The 17569-nt window shown below is 53.8% G+C and overlaps 1 protein-coding gene across 35 annotated transcripts in view; it reads left to right on the forward strand.

Moving 5' to 3' along the window:
* The window catches only part of MCF2L (MCF.2 cell line derived transforming sequence like), a 202252-nt gene that overhangs the window by 133433 nt on the left and 51250 nt on the right, over positions 1 to 17569 (forward strand). For all 35 annotated transcript variants that reach the window (XM_058438087.1, XM_058438088.1, XM_058438089.1 and 32 more), the window contains one exon: positions 886 to 1000. In XM_058438087.1, coding sequence (XP_058294070.1) covers positions 886 to 1000 — 115 coding nt within the window. The remainder of the gene's footprint in view (positions 1 to 885; positions 1001 to 17569) is intronic.

The raw sequence follows: 17569 nt of genomic DNA on the forward strand, positions 1-17569 counted from the left end.
CGCTCAGCTGTGTCCTCATGGGGGCCGGGCTGGAAGGGCCTGGGGGCTGCAGTCCCGCACCTCCACCTCCCTGCCCTTTCGCAAAGCCCACCCTCAACCCTGGGTGCTGGGCCTCCTCAGAGCAGGTGGATGCAGGGCCATGGGACCGCCTGCCCAATGACTACAGGGCATGAGAGGGCAGCTGCAGTGTCCTGAGTCCCAAGCTGACTTCCGCTGAGTCCTGTGGGCAAAACAGATCGCAAGGCCAGACCCAGGCTGGGGGGAGAGAAATGGACTCCGTCCGGCCAAGGCAGCGTGGCAGGGTCAGTGGCCAGCTCCAGCAGGCAGACCTGGAGCCCAGCCTATGTGACTCCAAAGTCAATGTTCGAATGGAGCCCTTTGGAATTGAATTGCTTAAAAGGCGCCAATGTCAGAGAAGCTAGACGATACCCACAAACAGTACAGTTAGGCAGGTTATTAGCGCACATGCGTATGCGGAATATTATACAATATTTAAAATAATGGTTACATTGTTTAAAAGCATGGAAACAGTTTATTCTCAGTGTCAGGAAGGAGGCAGGAGACAAGCTTCTCTATGCAGTATCATCTCAACAAGGTTAAAAAAGCCCATAGAAAAAGGCTTGGAAGGAAACATGCTGAATTGTCACGGTAGCTGTCCCATGGTGGCCAAAATAACGAGTGTCTAAATTCATGTCACTTTTGTGTACTTTCCAAATATCTTCTTCAAGCAGCACACGTTTCTTTCAAATAAAAATTATGTAACGATGAAGAACATGCCTTAGTTTTAACTGAAATGCTGGGTGCTGATGAAAACAGGCCGACATCTGTGGAGCCCTCGGGGGCGTGGAGCCCTTGGCTAAGGGTCTGCCTCTGGTCTCTCCCCAGGTGGGCGGGGGCAGGACGGAAGCCCGGTTATCACCTTCCCTGACTACCCGGCCTTCAGCGAGATTCCGGACAAGGAGTTCCAGAATGTCATGACCTACCTCACCAGCATCCCCAGGTAGGTGCACTCAGAGCCCGGCAGATATTGTGGGTCGGGGCAGAGTCTCTGTGAGGTTTCACCATGGTGGGGTCCCTGTGACTGCAGGATGAATTAGGGTCTCTCCCCGTGGCTTTGCTGAGGGGTTAGAGCTTTGTCAGCATCATGGCTCCGAGGAGCTCAGGAGTCTGCCTCGGATCTGATCTGGGGTCGGAATCCAGCTTTTCCGCTCCCAAGCTGCCGTTCTTTCCTGTGTTACCACCTGGAGGCCCAGTTGCTCAGCAGTCGGGATCTGACTTAGCCTGGGCGCTGGCCTTCTCCCGCGTAAACTGTCACTGCGCGTGCCTGTTCCATCAGCAGAGCTCTGTAGTGCGAGGGGTTCTGTGTTCTTTATGCCGAGGAGGCCGTCTGCCCGGGGCCTGATGCTCATGGGAGCAGAGCCTGTCCACGTGGCCTCTCTGTGGCGTGGTCAGGCCCTGGGGGCGTGGCCGCCTCCTGCCTTTTCCAGGAGAGAACTGACCCCAGAGGTACCAGAAAATCCGTTTAGCAAAAATGGCTCCCTCGGGCTGCAGTTTTTTGTTTTGTTCCAGGCAGAGCTGAGTCCCCGTCCTCTGAAAAGGTAGGGAGCCCAGTTCTGTGTCTCCCTAGCGGCCGGCAGGAGAGCAGCGTCAGGCCGGTGAGCTGCAGGCTGACTTGGGGGGGACGCCGCGGGGGTCTCGCATCTGATGTGCTCATCCCAGCCTCCAGGAAGTTGCTGAGAATGTCAGCCTCACACCAGACAGTGTAGTTGCTGCTTCCATTCGAGGTATAGTGAACACACACCAAGTAAAAACAGAAATATCCTTAAATATGGCATCTGTATCCCTCACATTACATAAGGTGGCAAAACACAAAGGAGATGTTTAACCATCGGCGTGAAAGTGCAGCCGCGGCTGTTACTGTGAAGGTTCTCCTTCATTCTTCAGTCTTTTAAAGACAACGGTGCACTGGGCCTGGTAACAGAGCTCCGCGCGTCGGCCTGACCTGGAAAACAGCACACTGATCCCCTGATAAATACCACGCAACCACCAGGTGGCAGCAGCCAACCTCTGCAGTCACGCCTCGAGGAGAGGGAGAGCGGTGGGCACCTCTGCCCAGTTGGCAGGTTGAGGTGGGAGCTGGCGGAGCGGGGAGCCTCACCTGTGAGCCTGTCAGGGGCAGGACGTCTTGGTGGGGCAGAAAGAAGGGGGCTCGTGACTGACTATGGTCAAAGCCCTGGACATGGCGGTGTCCTGGTAGCCCCAAATCACTGTGTTGGGTTTGTGGTTTTGACCTCAGTCTCTTGTCTTTTGTGAGAATCTTGCACCCACCATGCGCCAGGCTCTGCTGGCTGAGCTGAGTGCACGGAGGAGGGGCTGGGTCTCGGGCCGAGCGGCCGAGCTCCCTGAGGGGCTGATGGGACCGGCTTGGTGGGGCAAGGCTGTGATGCTGCAGGTGGTTTCCACACATTCCTCCCTGGTTCTCAGCCACACTGTGGCAGAAAGGCAGTTATGAAGCCCATGTTATAGATGAGGCTTAATAACGCAGTGATGGCTGGAGAAAGTGGATGGCTAGGCAGGGGAGCGCCCGAAGGCTCAGACCACATGGCCATTCCCCGAGGACGTAGGCTGCAGGTGTGCTGTGGCCAGAGGGGTGTCCTGGGGAGGGCGGTGATCTCCAAGCCTCCAGGCCTTTGTCACCTGCATGGGAGGAAGGGCCTGTGTCCCAGGGGATGGCCGGCCTGACAGGTACATCCACCCCCTGATGGCACCTCCTGGCATGGGGCTAAATGAGATTCTGTGGTGTCCACACTGAATGCTGACTGGTCAGACTCATTCTCAGAAGTCAGGGCTGTTGTCAGTGCTTGCTACTTGGAGCCATGAGCTGGGGCGCCTCCTGTTTGTTGAACCTTCCCGTCTCTTTTGTCTTAGAAACTTCATGGAGTCCCTTAGCTACCCACATCCCTTTTCTCGAGATTTTTCTAGAATCTGCGGAGTTCCTTAGCTACCCACATCCCTTTTCTTGAGATTTGTCTAGAATCTGCAGCACTCAGAGGCCACCCATCGAGGCCATGAGAGTGTGGTAGGCGGCACGTGTTCATGTGTGCAAGCCTCTGTTTATCCGATGTTCTGGAACCTTCCATGGCCTCCTGGCTGCTGCCCCACTTGTCTGTCTGCTTCTTCTCCTGAGATCCAGGAATCTCAGATGGGTCCAGACTCCCACGGGACAAGACTCACTCAGCCATCTCTGTAGATTGCGCGTCTCTGAGTCGCACAGCCTGGTCTGGCTGAAGGTGCCCGGAGCGCAGGCCCAGTCCCCGCTGTGGACACGTGGGCCCCAGGATGCTCAGAGGCAGCTCCGTGGATCCCCACTGTTCGCCTGTGTATGGAAGCTCAGGTGTTCTGGTCACACTTAGATAATAAAAAGTGGAAAGAGGCCTTTGTATCACGAAACGCTCTAAATCAGATCCTGGAAATGCCGGCTTCGTTCAGCCGTGAGCAGCGCTGCTGACCGTGGAGCTGTTTCCCCCAGCGGACTCAGTGTGGGTGTCTGAGTGTGTGGGGTCAGTGTGTGGTATGTGTAGTGTGAACGTGTGGCGTGTCTGAGTGTGTGGTGTGTGTGTAATGTGAGCCTGTGGTGTGTGTGGGGTGAGTGTGTGGTGTGTGTGGCATGTGTGGGGTGTGTGTGGGGTATGTGTGGTGTGTGTGGCGTGTGTGGGGTGGGTGTGGGGTGTGTGTGGTATGTGTGTAATGTGAGCATGTGGCATGGGGGTGAGTGTGTAGTGTGTGTGGTGTGTGTGGGGTGAGCATGTGGCACATGTGGGGTGAGTGTGTGGTGTGTGTGGGGTGAGTGTGGGGTGTGTGGTGTATGTGGTGTGTGTGTAATGTGAGCATGTGGCATGTGTGGGGTGAATGTGTGGTGTGGGGTGAGCACGTGGCATTTGTGGGGTGAGTGTGTGGTGTGTGTGGGGTGAGCATGTGGCATGTGTGGGGTGTGTGGGGTGTGTGTGGTGTATGTGGACAATGTGAGGCATGTGTGGGGTGAGTGTGGGGTGTGTGTGGCATGTGTGGGGTGTGTGAGCGCGAGTGTATGCGTGCATTCTACCCACATTTCCTTTCTTCCCAGGTAGGTCTCGTCAGTGTCAGACCCAATGCTCCGTTTCTATCTGGAAATAAAACTCTTTGATAACAAAACCCAATCCGTGTGAATTTGGGAGGACGCCCGTGTGCCCTGATCAGAAGGACCCAGAGAAGGGAAGCTGCGGGCCTGTAAGAGCCACCTGTCGCCTGGCTGTCCCAGCGTCCTAGGGCGCAGCAGCCACGGCAGCCCCGCTGGATTTCTGTGAGCACGGGGGCTGCAGACGTGCTGTGGGGACCCCATACCTCCAGGGTGTTGCCATTGAGCGTGTCCTTCCAGAGAGAGTGAACAGTTCTTGACACATTTCTAAGGGAACTCTTCTTCCTAAGGGCATCTAAGGGATGCCTTCTTGAGAAGTGCAGAGTGTGTTAAAAACGTGGGGGTCAAGCACGGCCTCTGCAGATAAAACCAGGGTCCCCGCAAGCCTTGCAGGTGCAGCTTGGCGGAGGGGGCCGTCCCACAGGAAGTCTCTGCATCCCTGGCGAGCAAATTTGCCAGGCTCGTGACAAGCAGGAGACCTGCCCGCGGCGCCCTGAGGGTGCTGTGCCCCGGGGAAGTACCCTCTGCGGGGACCCTCTTCCCACGGTGGGGACGGGGCTGCCCTCTGCTGGAGACGCGGAGCATTGCGGCTCGGTCCCGGGACATCCCTGGGAGACCAAGTGAGGGAGGGGAGCTTGGACCTTTTCTTCCAGGAGAAGGTGGGCGAGACCCTGGCACAGGCGGTTCCTCAGCACGCAGTTTCCAGACAGCTGCGCAGCCAGCGCGTTAAGTGGGAAAAAGTGAAATTGACCAGGCCTGTTCTTTCACATGTCAATGCAAATTAAATGGACAAATCTCTCATGAAGGCTGCTTTTAAGGGGTTTCAACTGTTACATTCTAAACCAAGCATCACTTCTACCCACTTAGAAAGAATGTTGAGTTCTAATTTTAACTCTCCTTTTGTTTTCATATGCAAATGCCAGGTGTCCCAATTTAAGCACTACATCTGACTATACTCATCATTTTCGGAGTATTAGACTGAAATAGGTTTGCCCGAAATGGTTTGGGACACCTGTTAATATAAACCAAGTTTTTGGTCCTTGGAAAGATGACTCACCAGGGCGAAGGGGGTGACCTCGTGCTTTGCTGACTCAGGTGTCCGCTGACGCCCGATGTGGGCCCTTGGGCATCCGCCGACGCCCAGTGTGGACTCTCAGGTGTCCGCTGACGCAGGTGTGGGCCCTCGGGTGTCTGCTGAAGCCCGGTGTGGACCCTCGGGTGTCTGCCGACGCAGGTGTGGGCCCTCGGGTGTCCGCCGAAGCCAGGTGTGGGCCCTCGGGTGTCCGCCGACGCAGGTGTGGGCCCTTGTTCGTCAGAGGGCAGGTTCGGATCTCTGAAAACCCTATAGCCCTTCCTACTCCTAATGGAGCACAATTTAACCAACATCGGCCAGGCTTTGGTAGGAGCCAAGGTCTCAGAGAGGCTATGGAGACCAGCGACAAGCAGATTCCAGACCCTGTATGGCCCCCTTAGAGCCATATGGTCCGGGGAGGAGATGCACAGGTAGACGGTCAGACCTGTGTGTCCAGGCACTGCTTGCTGAGAAGTCTCAATGGTCAGCGCACACTGGGAATACAACAGCAAATAAACAGAGAATTGTGTTGCTGAGACAATATGTCAGCTATGGAGGGCATACAGGGCAGCAGGGCTGTGGGAAAACAATGTGAGAAAGAGACATAGAGAGACAGAGACAGAGACAGAGAGACAGAGACAGACAGAGACAGAGAGTGACAGACAGAGAGTGACAGACAGAGAGTGACAGACAGAGACAGAGAGACAGAGACAGAGAGGCAGAGACAGAGAGAGACAGAGAGAAGAGACAGAGGGTGACAGAGAGATACAGAAAGAGACAGAGAGATAGAGACAGAGACACAGAGATAGGGAGACACAGATAGAGAAAGAGAGCATGAGGGAAGCAGAGGGCGGGGGCGGCAGCATCTCTGTGGACAAGGAACTTAATGTAAACTGGGAAGCATTCGTCACAGAGACCCCAGGAGGGAGCCAGCTTGGGTTGGGGGGACAGTCACAGAGACCCCAGGAGGGAGCCAGTGGCATCTTTGGGGACAGCGAACGCACCAGGGGGCAGGACAGAGTGCCGGGGAGTCGGGGGCTGTAGGGACAGTCTGGGAGGTGAGACAAGGTCTGTGGAGCCTTTTCTGAGGGTTGTGTTTTCTGTGAAGTGGGTGCCAAAGAGTTTATGAGCTGCCAGAATGCAGGGTGGAGGGAGGATGCAGGGTGGAGGGAGGATGCAGGGTGGAGGGAGGATGCAGGGTGGAGGGAGGATGCAGGGTGGAGGGAGGATGCAGGGTGGAGGGAGGATGCAGGGTGGAGGGAGAATGCAGGGGGGAGGGAGAATGCGGGGGGAGGGAGGAGCTGGGAGATGGGGAGGAGGGCAGCGGCCCTCAGAGAAGGGATGAGGTGGGGAGCCTGGGGCTTGCTGGAGCAGCAGTGTGGAAGGAATTCACTGAAGCCGATGATGACGCTGACTTTCCATGGGCCTGGCTCAAAGCTCCCAGCTCCTTGGGAGGTAGGGACTCCCATCTACCAGCCAGCTTGCCGGGACAGGGGTCACGTTCAGCCCATAAGAGGCATGTACACATACAGATGCACACATGCACCCACACAGGCTTGCGCATGCCCCACACACACACACACACACACATGCAGACACGCAGGCACTCATGCACTTACATACACAGATGTGCACGTGTATAACCACACACGCACACACACACACACACACAAGTGCATGCATACCCCCCCACAGACCTGCACACGTACACACCACATGCATGCACAGTTTGTGTGGACGGTATGGGGAGGGTGCATGTGGGACGGAACAGAAACACGAATGTAATCATTGGGCTCCCAGTCAAGAGGAGCGTCCTCCCATCTCGCTGATTCTAAGATGAGCACCTGGAGCCAGCTTGGCTTGTCGCCCCCCCTGCGGTGACCTGAGCACCCTGTCCGGCTGTCTGAGCTGGAGGGCAGCTGGACCCCAGCCCTTGGAAGAGCCCCACTTCTCACTGTGGGTTTGATTTCCTATTGAACTTTGAATTGGCTTTTGAATATAAGGACAGGAAGTGTCTGTGAGCGTGTGTGAGCGTGCTCAACAATTTAATACGTGTGCATTAAAAAGTGAAGCTTCCGCTTCACCTCCTGCTTCCCTCCCCCACAGCTAACTGTGGAGCTGCACTGGGGTGACACCCAGGCTGTTCATCCATGTGTGGTGGGACAGCACAGGACATGCCACCTCGCAGCTTGCTGCTTCTGTTCAGCGGTGTGTCGTGGCGCCCTTCTACCTTGGTGCCATTTGCTGCTGCCTTTCATTTTATATATAGATTTTGTCATGTTTTGAGACAGGGTCTTGCTCTGTCACCCAGGCTGGAGTGCAGTGGCAGGATCTCAGCTCACTGCCGCCTCAACCTCCTGGGCCCAAGGTGATCCTCCTGCCTCAGTCTCCTGAGTAGCTTGTACTGAAGGCATGAGCCACCACACCCGGCTAATTTGGGTATTTTCTGTAGAAATGGAGTCTCGCCATGTTGCCCTGGCTGATCTAGAATTCTTGGGTTCAAGTGATCCACCCACCTTGGCCTCTGAAGTGCTGGGAATACAGATGTGAGCCACCGCGCCCGCTGTGCCTTCTTTCTAAAGGCTTCCTGGCCCCTGTGATGTAAGCGGACCTGGTATGCTCACTTGGGCCGGCCCACGTGACGTGAGTGGCCCCGTGACGTGAGTGGCCCCCGTGACATTAGTGGACCCCGTGACGTGAGTGGCCCTGTGACGTGAGTGGACCCCGTGTGCTCGCTTGGGCCTGTTTGTGGGCATTTTGTGGTCCCCACTCTTTCCCTGTTAGGGTCACTGCTGTAAAGGGTCGCCCCGCATGGGTGTGGCTTCTTTCTGTGTTCCACCTGTGAGATTGTGCGCCGTTTCTGGCGCTTCTCAAATGCTCCAGCTGGGTGATTTCCCCCCACCCCCACCCCAACGGAGTTGGCAGTTTCAGGGCCGCCCTTGTCTGCCATCCCTGACTGGCCTGAGGCTGTGCTGGCCCCGGTTGCCCTGCATGGTCTGAAGCCCTGAGTGGAAGCTCTGCCACCCACAGCCAGCCTCGTTAGGAGGAACCGGGAGACACTGCATGGCCCAGGAGTCTGCGAGCTGCCCTGGGTGGGAAGCCACCTCTCGGGTGTGTTTCCTGTCTCCACATCAGCATTTTGTTCATGGAGTCTGCTGCTTCTGAGCACTGGGGACACGTCGCGGAGGCCCTGCCATTCCTTCCTCCGGGTTCTGCATGCACCGCGGTGACCACCTCCCCCGAGGTCCTCTCCCCACGCCCTCCCAAAACACGTTCTCCAGGTGCTTTTCTGTTACTGCTATTGAATTCAACAGCTACTGACCACCTGTGGCCATTTAAATGTAAAATGAAAGCTAAATAAAATTAAAAATCCAGCCCATGGCAGGCAGGGCTGCCTCTTTTTTTTCCTTTTTTTTTTTTTTTGGAGATTCATCTGGCTCTGTCATCCAGGCTAGAGTGCAGTGGCGCGATCTCGGCTCACTCCAGCCTCAACCTCCCCAGCTCCCAGCTCAGGTGATCCTCCCACCTCAGCCTCCCGAGTAGCGGGGATGACAGGCGCACGCCACCACGCCCGGCTAATTTTTGTATTTTTTGTAGAGATGGGGTTTCACCATGTTGCCCAGGTTGGTCTCGAACTCCTGGACTCAAATGATCCACCCGCCTCGGCCTCCCAAAGTGCTGGGATTACTGGCGTGAGCCACCATGACCAGCCAGGCAGCCTCATTTTCATTCACACGTGACCAATGGCTGCTTATTGGGCTGCACGATGGTTATGCTGGCTCCGTCCTGGAGGAGTGAGCACCCTCACCCTCACCCTCGCCCTCGCCCTGGTCTCACCCTCGCCCTCGCCCTTGCCCTGGTCTCACCCTCGCCCTCGCCCTTGCCCTGGTCTCGCTGGCATGAGCAGAAAAGGCCCGGGGTTGCAGTGTCTGTGCTCAGGGTCCAGGACACAGCTCAGGACCGACCTTCCTTGGGGAGTGACAGTCCCCGGAGGTTAGGGGTTGCTGTGGCCGCAGAGCCACAGATCTGAGGCAAGGCAGGCCCGCAGTCCCGGGCGGTGGCGTCAGGGTGGGCGCCCTGATAGCAAAGGACCTATGGCGCCCACACCGGAGGGCGGGAGAAGGAGGAAGAGCATGGCCCCCGTGAAGCCCCTCGGGAGGAAGGGTTCGTGTCCCACGCGCAGCACCCCCTGCAGACCTCACCATTCCCGACAGGAACACTTGCGAGATTCACTTCCAACCACACGAGGGCGCAGTTGGGCAACCGCAGCTTTTGGAAAAATGTTGAAACTGGGGCGGCTTCTCTGGGTGACTCTGACGCCCTCATTGCTTCACGTTTAATTTTTGTGTCCTGCTATAACTACCACGTAGTGCACTTATGAATCGTGCATATTTTACTCTAAGGCCTGTCTGTAAACCCTAATAAATGACCCTACTCAGGTAAGACGTCCTGACAGTGAGGTTTTTAATATTTACAAGCCACAGAATTATTTCCTGCAGCCACAGACTTCCTTGGCGGGAAACCAGGTCCTCTGACCTCACCCGGCTCTGCGGTCTGTTTTGCCGTTTTCTGCCTCAAACCCCCTCTGCGGTGTGCAGCTCTGGGTGTCTGATCCCTCAGGGGTTCTGTCTCCCCTCCTCCGGCCCCCTCCCTGGCTCCTTCGCCTGCTGCCTTTTTCTTCCGTGAGGGTGCGGTTCCAGTGTCCCCCAGGACAGCTTCGTGGCCGGCCGCCTCCGTGGATCCGGGTGGGCACAGGTCCTGCAGGGAGCTCCTGTGTTATCTGCCCTCCGCCTGAAGCTCCTTGGAGGATGGCGATTTTAAGGTCTTACTGTGGTGTGAGCGATCGGCAGACCCCAGCGCCCCACTTGTTAGCTGTTTGACCCTGGGTATGTCATTCACTTCTGCATTCCTCAGTTTCTGCACGTTTGAAATGGCAGAGGCCCCTTCGGTAGGGAGTCTGTTTGGCGGGCGATGGGGCCTTCCTCTCCGTGGTACAGCAGGGGCCTGAGGGATGTTTGGCCTCAGCAGGTGGAGGATGGCTGCAGGTCAGGATTTTGCATCACAAACAACACTGCTGCGGTCACATTAGTGGATTCTGTTATTATAGAGGACACTCGTGTCTGTAACTCCAGGGACCCATTCTCCATGCCCAGAGGCACCTCAGTCCCACAGACGCCAGCCTGATTCTGGGTTTGCAGTTGGCCAGTGTTGCAGAAGCTCGCAGAGGAGTCTTTGGAAATGAGAATGACGCCACCATTCTCTTTTAATTGTGTCATTGATCTTCCTTCCTTATATACATAAGTTAACTTAGGTTGCTTTGCTTTTCACAGCCAGAGTTCTAAGACAATTTTAAATACCACTTTTCTTTCGCTATTTCTTTATGAGTGTGTTGGGTTTTGGTAATCACAGATGGGCTTGGGCAACCAAGGCCGCCTGTGCCTCTGTGCTCTGGGGGGCTTTTCCTACGAGCTTTGCGTGAGATGCCAGCTGCCCACAGGTAACTGGGCACAGAGGGCAGGAGAATAAAGCAGGCCAGGGCATCAGGTGGGGCTGATTCCATGGAGGGCAACGGCAATGGTGGGGGCAGGTGCGGGGTGGGTGAGTGGCAGCAGCCACCCACAGAAGGACGCGCTGTACCGGCCCCGCATCCCCAGGAGTGCATGTGTCGCAGGCGCACACCCAGGAGCCCTCTCACCCAGGAGCCCTCTGAGCTCGCGCCTTTCTTCTCCAGGTGTCTGCGATATCCTGCTCCCCTTGTGTTCCTCCTGCCTCCTGGCTGCTGCCAGTGGGCGGCCCCCCAACTCCTCCACCAGACCCTGACTCTCAGAGGATCCCCAGCCTCTATTTGTGTTATTCCCATCCAGTCCATGGGGTTCAGATACCAAGTGGAACTTTTAACAACCGTGAATTCCTAAGCCCCACTCTCAAATCATCACATCAGAATATGCAGGAGTGGCCCGAGAAGACCCGTGTTGTAGCAAGCTCCCGGATGTTTCTCTTGCATCCATCTGGCACTGGTCTGCACCCTGGTGTTTGGAACCGCTAGACTTGAACTTAGTGCCGTACGGTCCAGCGGCCCTCCTGTCCATCTCAGTGCAGAGAGGGGCTGGGGGAGGTGCAAACGTGTCATCCTGGAAGAATTCCTCTCGACTAACAGCCTGCCATGTTCTTGGCGTCTGCGCACAGTAGAGCCCCACAGGCTGGCTTAACCTTTGGCTTGCGTCCTAAGCTCTGTGCGCTGTTAGGATGATGATAATGACCACGATGGAAAGCACCTTGCTGGACCCCTAGGAGTGGAAGGTGGAGGGCAGGCCAGGGCAGGGTTGAGCTAGACAGAGTGAAGAACACAAGTTCTGGGGAAGTAGGGAATTGTAACCAAAGATGAAACCACCCCTGCCCAACGGCACCATTTGTAGGGACCTTGGAGAGTTGGTTGAACATCTGCAGAGCATGGGGTCGGAGACTCAGGTTAGACTAAACTGGTTCAGAGCCAGGATACTCCTTTCGACCTGGGTTACATTTGTCATAATTCATGTAAATGTTTCTATTAGATGGAAACAGGTTCAAAACCTGCTACCTACTTCCATTCTGGCTGTAATAGAGTGTCTTTAGCCAACTGATATTTCCACCAAGAGCAACTGTAAAACCTGGGTAAAATTTTGTTTAAAAATATGTTTGAGGGATTGAGAGGCTGCAGAGGCAGCCAGGACTTGGGGAGCCAGATTCTGGAATTTTACAGAGGTGAGCCCCACTTTCTGCATTTCATGGTGAAGTATTGAACGCTTTGCTCCTGAGATCAGGAACACTGTTCTCATTTCTATTCAGGATTGTGCTTGGAGGTACCAGGCAGACAACAAGACAAGAAAAGAAAAGTCTTAAGGATTGAAACAGTAAGAAACACAGGTATCATTCATTATTTCTAGACAATGTGGTTGTGTGTGAAGAAAATCCAAATTAAGTCACAGTCAGACTCTTAAGTTGAGTCAGTAATTTAGCAAGATCAATGGCCAGGGGTCAATATGCTAAACTTAACTGTATTTTAGTATTTTTATATATATCAACAATGTACAATTGGAAAATGAAATTTATAAATACCACTTATAATCACATCAAAATTGAGTACATAGGAATAAAATCATATCTAATAAAAGACGTGCAAGACTTCTAAGCAGAAAACTGCAAAATGTTATTGAAAGAAATTAAAGTGGCTGCGCAGTGGCTCATGCCTGTAATCCCAGCACTTTGGGAGGACGAGGTGTGTGGATCACGAGGTCAGGAGATCAAGATCATCCTGGCTAACACGGTGAAACCCCGTCTCTACTAAAAATTAAAGTAGCATGAATAAATGGAAGAATATTTTAGTTCACAGATTAGAAGACAATTAGTATTATACAATGTTAATTCTCTCTAAATAAACATATAGATCCAATGCAATTCCCAAATAAAATTCCAGCAGGTTTTTCTTTATTTAGGCGTGAACATCGGCAGGCTGCCTTTACATTTTATATGAAAATGCAAGGGGTGAGGAATAGTCAACCCAACTTTGAAGAAAAAAGTTGAAAGCTGATACTGCCAAATATTAAGACATTATTAAAGTGACAGTGATTAACACAGATGGTGTAAACAGAAGAGCAGCAGCACAGAATATTGAATCCAGACAGACCACACATCTGCAGTCTCTTGATGTATTTATTTATTTATTTATTTATTTATTTATTTATTTATTTATTTTTGAGGTGGAGTCTCGCTCTGTCACCCAGCCTGGAGTGCAATGGTGCTATCTCGACTCACTGCAAGCTCCGCCTCCCGGGTTCACGCCATTCTCCTGCCTTAGCCTCCTGCATAGCTGGGACTACAAGTGCCCGCCACCATGCCTGGCTCATTTTTTTTTGTATTTTTAGTAGAGACGGGGTTTCACCGTGTTAGCCAGGATGGTCTCAATCTCCTGACCTTGTGATCCGCCTGCCTTGGTCTCCCAAAGTGCTGAGATTACAGGCATGAGCCACCACACCCGGCCATTGCAGTCTCTTGATCTATTTCTTAAGTGATACTGTAGCACGGAGGGGGATGGACGTCCTCAGTAAGAGGAGTGGATGTGATTGGCTGTCTGTGTGGGAAATTATGAATGCTGATACCTGCCTCACACCATATACAAAAGTTAATTCCAGATAGATCACAGGTGTAAATGTGAACTTTAAAGTAATATAGTCTCTATTGTCGACAAACATAGGAAAATACCTATCTCAGAGTAAGAAAAGATTTCTTACACAAGGGAAGCAGTTATCAAAAAAAGCAATTATCAGAAAGGAAAAGGTCAGTAAGTTGGGCTACATTAAAGTTAAGTTACTCTTTTCATCAAAATGAACCATGAAGAGATTGACACGGAAAGCCACAGTATGGAAGCAGATGTTTGCAATATGCACATCCAATAAGAAACTTGTTTCTAGCTTATACAGAGAACTACACACCAACAAGATAAAGGAGAATCTAGTAGAAAAACAACCAAAAGATGTGAACAGGCATTTCATAAAAGAGGATAGCCACTAAACACAGAAGGCTTCCTGCCTCTGGGAAATGCCAATTAAAGCCATATCAGGACACTACTCTGTACCCACAAGAATGGCTAAAATTCTACTGACAGATAGTATCCAGTGCTGACAAAACCATGGAGCATGCATTTCTGGCAGGTGTATATTTGTCCACATCTACATAATTACAGCAATTCGTAAGAATATGTCCAACAGGAGTGTGTATCATGTGCACTAGAAGACATGTATAAGAATGCTGATTGTCTTATGTTCAGTTTAGCCCCAAACTGGAAACAACCCAAATGTCCATTAAGAGTAGACTTTATTAATAAGTCATATTTCATCATATATGTATACCATAACGCAGCAACAAGAATGAACAGACACCCTACTGCAACAACGTGGGTAAATGCCACAATGTCGAAAGAAGCCAGACACCAAAAAAGCACATATTGTGTATTTTTATTTGGACAAAATTCAACAGCAGGCAAAACTAATGTATGGTCACAGGAGTCGGGATGGGGCACCCTGGAAGGTGGGAACGGCCTCTCAATCTGGGCACTCACTGCCGTCACTCACACTCTGTGCTTCTGTGTAATGTGCATTATAATTGGACAAAGTATTCACATAAAGAATGGTGTCCTCCAAGGAAAAGAACTTAGGTGCCACCTACTCTATCCCAGATGGGCCAGGGTAACCGAGTCCCACTGTGCAGGGAGGGCCTTCCTGTGTGTTTGTTTTGCTTTTCCTGAGGACACAGCTACCCTGATGTGCAGGGACCTTTCTCCCAGACTCCTCTTCCCATCTTGGGTGCAGGTTGACGTTTGAGAAGCAAAGACACCAAGGGTCCCCTTCCTCCCACCCAGGCCTCATGTCCCCTCAGCCCCTCCTGGCCACGCACTGTTGATTCCTAAGCTCCGCCGCCCTCTGCAAGCGCCGCTCCTCCCGTGTCCCGGCCTCCACGTGCCCCCGCCCTGGGACAAAGCATCCTCCTCGCCCCCACCATGTCCACGGAGCAGAGGCAGTTGGCCAGGCACTGAGGGAACCTGGTGCTGTGGCCTCCCCGCCCCACTGGTAGGGAGGAGCCAGCCTCTGCTTCCAGACCAACCTTCACACTCTGCTGCTGTCCAGTGAGCTGTGTTGCACCCGCAGGCCAGCAGGCTGTCTGCCCATGTGGGTGGGGGACCATGGGGCTCCCAAGGTCGCGAGCCCTGAGCGGTTTGGGCCTCTGTCACAGAAGACGCAGCCAGTTGGAACATTCCTGAAACTTTATGAGACCGCTGGGCCTTTTTTGTTTATTTGGGCCAAAAGTGAGCTCGTTGACCTCAAACTCAGCTGCTGGGCGACCGGCCAGGGCAGCCCCTCCAAGGCCAACTGTTGGTGGCTGATGGGGCGTCTGTGGGCCGTGTTCGTGCCCTGGGTGCGAGGGACATTTCTGGGGTGGCTGCCAGCTTGAGTTATTCTACCCCAACTCCTCCAGCACCATCACCTTCATCCCTCTGGTGACTCTGGGGACTGTTTCCTGCTGAAACTGGGCAGAAGCCACACCACCCTCTCCCTCAGGCACAGGAGGCCACAGATGTGGGTGTAGATCCGAGCTCTGTGAGCCCTGGGTCCTCACTCCTGTGAGCAGATCCAGGTCCTGCCTCACGGTTTTGGGCAGTGCAGCCTTGGGAATGCCATGGGCCGCGATGGAGGGATCATGTGGCCCTGCCCCCGTGACCACAGTCAGTAGGGGGGATCACGTGGCCCTGCCCCCGTGACCACAGTCAGTATGGGGGATCACGTGGCCCTGCCCCCGTGACCACAGTCAGTATGGGGGATCACGTGGCCCTGCCCCCGTGACCACAGTCAGTATGGGTAGAGGAGGCTCTAGGGGCTCTGTACATCCTCACGTCAGAGGCTTTTTTAGTCCAGGCTTTGCACCTTCTGAGTCAGTGTTCCCGAAATGTGGTAGGAGAGGAGACATGGGGCTGAGGGGGTGTGGATGAGCATCCACCTGGGCCCTGCGTAGGGGGCAAGGTCGTGGCAGAGGGCTGTGCAGAGCAGGAGGCTGAGTGCTGGTGTGTGGGCATCTGGGGTTGGGTCCCTGCTTGGTGGGAACATTAGGAGGCCGCCAGGGTGGACATGGCCTTACGGGCAGCACATGTGGTATCTGAGCCAGGTTCCCCTGTCTGTGCTCACAGCTGTGTGACTTTGGGCAAGTGACTAAAGCTCTCTGCCTGGAGAGGATCATAGCACCAGCCTCATGGGATGGTCAATGGAGCTTGATGAATAGCTGTAGGACTGTTGGCACAGTGCCTGGTGTGTAGCACCCCTGAGGACAAGTTTCTATCCCTGAAGAAGCATGCCTCCTGCCCGCACCCTGTTCCCACGTGCACCCTGGGCCTGCACCCACGATGGTGAGCACGGCTGTGGCAGGAGGAACCAGCACTGTCGTCCTGCCCAGGCCCCACACCTTCCGCGGCTGAGCAACAGTGACAGCCCCGTTAACACCACCTGGAAACCAGTCCGTCCTTCTCGTTGAGAAACTGATTTTCTAGTATGCATTTTTTGAGTCGAATAAATTTACAACACCTTATATTTCACTTGCAATTTTGACTTCTAAAAAATGTTTTAGTTGTGGGTAACTTTGGTTTCTCATTGAAAACGGATGCCTATTTGTGATACTGGTGTTCCCATTACAATGTAACACAAAGATTTAAACGTAGAGGGAGTGGAAGCCCCACACGGGCAGGCCAGGTGGCATCCAGTGGCATCGGACGTGCATGGCGCCTTTTTCGTGGTTTCAGCGTCAGCCTGCACTGCTGGGTGTGAGACAGACGCGCACCTAACGGCGTGAGAAGCCAGATGTGGGAGGCACCGGGCACTGTGGGCAGTGAGGCATGAGCTTGGCTGCATGTGGGACAGAAGCTCCATGGCTAGAATTGGATGTGTTTGGACCACAGAGGTCTGGGGGGTGCGTTCTGGCTAGAATTGGATGTGTTTGGGCCACAGAGGTCTGGGGGTGCGTTCTGGCTATAATTGGGTGTGTTTGGCCACAGAGGTCTGGGGGTGCGTTCTGGCTATAATTGGATATGTTTGGGCCACAGAGGTCTGGGGGTACGTTCTGGCTATAATTGGATGTGTTTGGGCTACAGAGGTCTGGGGGTGCGTTCTGGCTACAATTGTATGTGTTGGGCCACAGAGGTCTGGGGGTGCGTTCTGCATCCAGCAGCTCTTACGCGGCAGTCACGGTCTCCGTTGCTGGTCCAGCCTGTTGTGGAGTAGCGGGGGCATTCATGGGCAGACACAGAGGCTGAAATTCCACCCCAATCAGAGCTCTATTCCAGGGAAAAGGGGAGAAATTGAGTCAGGCTTTGTTGTTCTGCAAAACAGTGACACCGCTCAGCCAGCGTTGCGGGTTACAGCACACTCAGTGGCTTCATTTCACTCTCACGGTAACCACTGGGGGTGGATTCTATTATTATCCTCATTTTTACAGAAAAGCAAGCAGAGATGGTTCACAGCTGAGTCACCTGTCCAAGGTGACGCCTTTGCGGGGCCCGCCAGAGTCCGCCAGTGTCACAGAGGCGGTGAGCCCCTCCCACCCAACACACAGCCCCTTGGCAGGGGCTCTTTATAAAGCAAACCTGCAGGTGGGCAGCTTGGGGCGTTTCTAGCTAGCATCACCCCTGCTTCAGAACTTGAAAGCACTTGACTGGGTTCGCTGGTCTGAGGATTATGTGCTCAGTGGAAATTAATCATTCTGGGCTCTTCTCTCCTTCACTCTAGGAGGATTGGGACCCAGAGAGC

Source organism: Hylobates moloch, unplaced genomic scaffold (genome assembly GCF_009828535.3).
Source record: "Hylobates moloch isolate HMO894 unplaced genomic scaffold, HMol_V3 SCAFFOLD_4, whole genome shotgun sequence".
Taxonomy (NCBI): Eukaryota; Metazoa; Chordata; class Mammalia; order Primates; family Hylobatidae; genus Hylobates; species Hylobates moloch.